The sequence below is a fragment of the Gavialis gangeticus genome, unplaced genomic scaffold (genome assembly GCF_001723915.1).
Source record: "Gavialis gangeticus isolate Ggan-Ray unplaced genomic scaffold, GavGan_comp1, whole genome shotgun sequence".
Classification (NCBI taxonomy): Eukaryota; Metazoa; Chordata; order Crocodylia; family Gavialidae; genus Gavialis; species Gavialis gangeticus.
The window spans coordinates 50,785,074-50,791,610 of NW_017729022.1; the positions used below are offsets into that span (position 1 = coordinate 50,785,074).

The following is a 6,537-nucleotide window of genomic DNA, read 5'->3' on the forward strand; positions in this document are numbered from 1 at the left end:
TCACCCAAAAAAAAAAAAAAAAAAGGGAGTGGGGAAGAGACATGGCTCAAAGATACGTTACATTTCAAACTGTTGCCTTTAAAGGCAAACCAGGGCCTTCAGTGCTCCCGCTCTTTGTGAAGTGGAGGCGAGGGCACTACAGACTGGCCAGCTGGCTGGCTGTGCACTGCAAGCAGCAGTTGTGCATGCATGCCCTTTCTACACCAAAGGAGACTATTGCAAACGAAGCTTTGCAGGGGACTTACAATCTTCACCCTGTTCCCAGGACAATATAGACCTATACCTTTGTGGCAGTGTGGGAGTGAGGGTATAGCCATGGTGATTCAGGAAATAGGCAAGAGGCAAGGATTTTTGTGGGCAATATCATTTATTGGACCAACTGTGCAGCTGAAAGAGTTTTAAACATGCTTTTGAATGAGGGGCATTCTGCTTCAGGTCAGAAGAGGGATAGCAAAGAGACAGTAAAACTACAAAAGAAAGAATAGCTTGACTGTACTGTACCCGATTCCTGCTAATTTCTCTTTACTTCACAGGTGTTAATGACTCTCCCCAGGAGGGTGTTGGGAGTGGGCTGGGGTTAGAAAAACATAGTTATAAACAAGATGAAACAAACAGATCAGAAACTATCCACTTTTGTCATGTCCAAACAAACTTACCAGACAAAAGCTATATGCGAAACACATTTCCATGTGAGGTCTCTAATTCCAAGGGATTTCTTTGCTCATGGACATGATCCCAACAGCAGCAAATTGAGGCAGTATGCTGTAGTGGGGTCCAAACTGAATGGTAGTCCGAATTCTTATTTGGCTGCTCGTGCATAGAGTACCAAAGAGAAAAAAGAAGTAAGATATCAGCATCATGTTGCCCATGTAAAATGGTTCATCTCTGCTGCCACCAGGCAAGAATTATTTTTGATCTTGCAGTGCCTTTCATCTTGAAGGATCACAGCATTTCACACTTTCTTAGCAACTTTGGGATGAAATGTGCATATTGCACAGCAATGCCACAGAACAGCTTACCACAAGAAGTTAACTGTGCCACTCTTGGGAACTGAAGGCAGAATTATATACATACCTGGGTTGAAAAATTCTCGCAAAGAACCTGATCTTTACCACCTGAAAAGAATAAACTTCAATTACAAACAGGCAAGGATGTCCTAAGGCAGCGAGGGCCAACCTTTTTGAAGGACATGCCACAAATTAGCGCTGCGCTCTTTCCTGAGTGCTACACTGATACCTTTCCCATGCCTGCCCTACTGTACTGCTTTCTGTCCAATCTACCAGTGTATTGCCTGTCCCCTCCCCGCTCTGCTAGGTGCCACACACAAACACTGATCATGCTGCTTGTGGCACATGAGACAGGTTGGCTCCCAGTCGTAGGGGACAGGAGGAACTTCTCAGAGAACTGGTCAGTGACAAGTCAGACATCAAAGCACTTTGGTTAGGGAACTTCTGAAAGGCTGAGAGCTGATCAAGAAAGGAGCCTATTGAACTATTATTTTCGTCTGCACTATTTTTCTGGTGTGGTGCAACAGGAAAGTTCACAATTGGCATGAAGCGTTATAGAGTTTGCTTTTATGCATACAAAATAGAGCATGACCACCTTTTTAACTCTTTAAAGCATTTTTTTTTTGTTTAAATGAAAGGCAGGAAGGGGTTGGTAATGCCACAGTTCCATCTGATGAAGTAAGCTCTTGCTCATGAAAGTGTATGCATCTCTGATTCAATTAGTCTGAAAGATGCTCTCTACTTTGACTTCCACTGATAACAGTATACACATCTTAAGATGAACACAGATTGGATACAATGCCCCAGGTCATTAAGTTTAGCTTCCTTTCAGGCACGACACCATCTTTCACCCCTATATATTTACTGCAGTCCCATTTAAAAAAACGCGGGCTAACTTTTCACATGGAAGCTGCTAGGGGTAAACATCAGTAACAGACAGGACACTAGGATTTTAAGAACATTTGCCTATTTAATGACCTTCAAATGATGAGGATTTAACTTATGTTTCACTAGACAAGACATCTTCAGTAGTATAGCGATGTGTATTTTAAATAAATTCCTCCAAATGAGAGGGTTCGGAACTGTTTTTTATTCTCCACATTTGATTGACCTGTTAAGAGAAATACAATTAGCAGCACATAACTTGAGAAATCAATGTGCTCAATTTGATTTACTGGACAATGACATTTCCTTTTTTATTTTTATTTTATTACAATTAAGGATGTGCAGTTTACACCCCACAAGAAAAAGCAGAAAAAAGTTTTTATGGAAAAAACCCAGATATACTGAACACATACCAAATGAATGGTACAGAGATGTGGGACTGGCTTTGATTTCAGAATTTTAGTAAAAATAAAGATGTAATGCAACAGCTGCTCAATTTCCAAGTCTAAATAGGCACTGTAAAAAATGACATTTCAGCATTCTCCAGCACATATTCCAGTCTAAATGCTCCCACTGTAACCAACTCCTAGGTTCCCATACTACTGCTGGGAAGATAACCTTAGAATAAAAGTTTAGTACCCACCCACCCTCTTAAAACAAAACAAAAAACAAAACCTTTCAATGTGGCTGTTTGGACTGGAACAGAATTGGAGAATTTTATAAAGGTTTGAGAGCACCCAAGGCAAGAAGTACAATATAATTTGTTCACTATTTAACTTGTATTTAAAAGGAGATTAAAACATTGAGATCGCACCATGGTACATAAAACTGTTGTCCTGAACAGAGATAAATCTTTCAAAAAAGTTTTACATCTTGGTGGAATCAAGGACACAGCTTTAGGCATCAACTGAAGAGGATTTAAATTTATAGTTGGTTATAACCACTTTTATATACTGTACATCTACCCTAGTTGGATCAGTGTCTGGAACTGCTCAATGGTGTCCCTTTAAATTGTAAACTAAACCATAGTATGCAACTCCATAGGAAGCTAGAGATCAGGTGAATGTATAGCCACGGTTATATCTCCCCTGCTTCACGCTCTTCTGAGCTTCTCCGGTCTTCTGATCGTCCATTAGCACTTTCATAGGAACGTTTCCTGTCTTTCTGCTCTCGGGGTGACCTCTCTCTTGAGCTTCTGTCTTTGTCACGCGATGTTCTGTCACTATCTTTTGATCGTTCTTTGTCTCTGGAAGATCTTTCTTTTGAGGATCTGCAAGGGCAAGTACATTTGGAAATTCAAATTAGTCATGGATTTGTAATTACAATACAGAACACTCTGATTGTGTTATCCCTTTTCATATATCCTTTGCAGCCAGACAGACCTCAGTTTCATTCCATACCAACACGAACATGTAAGAAGCCATCAGGACACATTCCTCTGTATACTGCCCATTTTCAATTTCAAAATAATAAGCTAATCAGAGGCAGCATTTTTATGTATATTATACATATGATGAATATTATATGTATGCATCTGGAGCCAAGGTAAACTCCAGATTTTTCTTTTCATTAATCTTGATTTTGAGCCATTTCCTTGAAACTTTCATCAATGGAAAAGTCTGCTTACATTTCCCTTCTGTGATATACAGAGCAAGATCATTTTATGCACAACTTGAAGTCAGCCAGATTTTCAAAATGCACATTTGAGACAATTTTAAAACTAATTTAAAAGCTTCCCTGTTTTGTACTAACATCTTCTAAGAACAAACTGTTCTATGGACTCTATGCTGTTTTATCAGATCATCTCCTGATGAAGATTATTTCTTGAGTGATTTTAAGAAAGCTTAGTAGTTTATTTAATATTCAGATATTTCACCAGACTAATTTGAGCTTCCAGGAACTACTAAAGGCAGCCAGGAGAGGTCTGTTCTGCCACAGATTTGCTAATTAGCACAATCAAAAAAACCTAACCAGTGCTTAATTTTTCCAGTTTGAAAAATGGGGTTAAAACAATCCCACTTATACCACCTTCCTAAAGCAGAGAGATTTGTGGCTGAAAAAACCTCTAATGCCCAAATTTTAACATTGAAAACATAACAGATCTAAAACAACAGCCTAATACAACATTTTTAAATAATGTTATAAAATCTAATATACAATAACATCTCTTATTGTCAAGAAATGCTATATGTTTAACACCAGAATAAAAGGTTGCACTCTCCCCACCAATGGAAGGCCACTAAGAATTAGAATGTTAGTATCTTCAAAGCATATGGAAATAGAGGAGGATCTACAAATTTCCCAAGTCAATGCCTTAAAAACTCAGAAGCTGCAGCTACTTAGTATTTCAGTATTAATTTCACAGTAACTCCAATTACAAGTGATTATATATACATCTTGCATATCTATTTTTAAAATCTATTTTTGATTTATTTTTTGTGGCTTCCATCCTTCCAAAAGTAGACATGGCTGCTGTGTCACACTGCTTCTAAAGCAATTAGGACAGGGGAGATTTGACTAGTAGCTGTTTCTAGCACTGAGTGTACAGGACACATTTATAAGCTCACATATTTTGTTCAATACTTCTTGGGACATGGGATAGAAGTCCAGCCATTTCAGACCTTAAGATCAGTGACTGAGGTCTTCTGATCCCCCAGACAATTATATACACTCTGTCAATCCTCTATTTTGGCTGTGGGTACTCCAAATATCTAAATTTAGCCCCTTTGGGCACTATGTTTCTACAAGTATGTTGGTAGCAAGAGGAGAAGGGAAAATGTGGGTCCCTTACTGAATGGGGGAGGCAACCTTGTGAGAAAGGATGCAGAAAAGGCTGAAGTGCCCAATGCCTTTTTTGCTTCAGCCTTTACGGTCAAGGTCAGCACCCAGACTACCGCACTGGGCAGCGCAGTTTGGGGAGGAGGTAAGCAGCCAACACTGGCAAAAAACAGGTTAGGACCTATTTAGAAAAGCTGGACACAACAGGTCCATGGGGTTGGATGGGATGCAGAGCCACTGGCTATCATCTCTGAAAACTCATGTCAATCAGTAGAGGTCCTGGATGACTGGAAAAGGGCAAACAGTGTCCATATTTAAGAAAAGGAAAAAGGAAGGTCCAGGGAACTACAGACCAGTTGGCCTCACCTCAGTTTCTGGAAAAATCATGGAACAGATCCTCAAGGAATCCATCTCTAGGCATTTGGAGAAGGAGATTAGGACCAGTCAGCATGGATTCACCAAGGGCAAGTCATGTCTGACTAATCTGATTGCTTTCTATGACAAGGTCTCTGGCTCGGTGGGTGCAGGGAGACCAGCAGATGCAATATACCTTGATTTTATCAAGGCTTTTGATACAGTCTCCCACAGCATTCTTGTAGGCAAGATAAGGAAGTATGGGCTGGATGAATGGACTGTAAGATGGACAGAAAACTGACTCGAGGCATCAGGCTCAGAGGGTAGTAGTCAATGGCTCGATGTCTAGTTGGCAGCTGGTATCAAGCGGAGTGCCCGAGGGGTCGGTCCTGGGGCTGGTTTGGTTTAATGTCTTCATCAACGACCCGGAAGACGGCATACAGTGCACCCTCCACAAGTCTGCTGATGACACCAAGCTGGGGAGGAGGAGGGGGAGGAGTAATAGATACGCTGGAGGGTAGGGCTAGGATTCAGAGTGACCTAGACAAATTGGAGGATTGGGCCAAAAAAAATCTTATAAGGTTCAACTAGGACAAGTTCAAAGTCCTGCACTTAGGATAGAACAACCCCATGCACTGGTATAGGCTGGGGGTTGACTGGCTGAGCAGCAGCTCTGAAGAAAAGGATCTGGGGGTCACAGTGGACAATAAGCTGAATATGAGCCAGCAGTGTGCCCTTGTTGCCAAGAAGGCTAATGGCATGCTGGGCTGACGTGGTAGGAGTGCTGCCAGTAGGTCAAGGGAAGTGATTATTTCCCTCTATTCAGCACCGGTGAGGCCACATCTAGAGTACTGTGTTTAATTTTGGGCCCCCCACCACAGAAAGGATGTGGACAAATTGGGGAGGGGCAGAGAGAGAGGTGGGGGAGCATGTGGGGAAGGGTGGCTGGGGAGGGTTGTGGCATGTGTGGAGGGGGAAGGTTTGCCTACAGCCCCCCTGCAGCAGGCAGAGATCCCTGCAGCACTACTCCAAACCCAGGCTTCTGCTTCTCCTGGCCCTGGTGTGACCCCATGCTCCCGCTCACAGCCACTTCCCCCTCCATCTGCCACTGCTGCCCTTCTGCAGTTGTAGGGGCTGTGGTGGCATCCCCTGCTCACCCCAGGCTCCCTGCCCCAGACATCCTGGACTCTCTCTGGCCCTGCCCCCAACCCCTCTGGTGACACATCAAGGGTAGAGGGAATTTGACCCCCCCAGATCTCTGCACCAATGGTGGAGTGCGGGGCTGCAGCCCTGCTGGAGCCAGTGCCCAGCAGCACTGGGAGGTGGCAGGGGTGCTGCCCAGCCAGGGCAATGCCTAGGACCTGGGCAGGCACCTGTGGCTCTCAGGCATGGGGTCCCTGTGAGGCTGCTGTGAGGGGGGACGGGCAGTGGGTAGACAGAGACCCTAGTGCCTCCCCTGCACTCTGAGGGGTGGGGGGTTAGGTTTTATGAGGGCTGGGGGCCTAACTCTGGC

General features: G+C 43.3%; 1 protein-coding gene across 3 annotated transcripts in view; it reads right to left on the reverse strand.

The window, feature by feature from the left end:
• Positions 1 to 2,074: 2,074 nt before the first annotated feature.
• LOC109295822 (putative RNA-binding protein Luc7-like 2) overlaps positions 2,075 to 6,537 on the reverse strand; it is a 42,268-nt gene continuing 37,805 nt past the window's right edge. For all 3 annotated transcript variants that reach the window (XM_019514894.1, XM_019514896.1, XM_019514895.1), the window contains one exon: positions 2,075 to 3,162. In XM_019514894.1, coding sequence (XP_019370439.1) covers positions 2,970 to 3,162 — 193 coding nt within the window. In that variant the 3' untranslated portion in view covers positions 2,075 to 2,969. The remainder of the gene's footprint in view (positions 3,163 to 6,537) is intronic.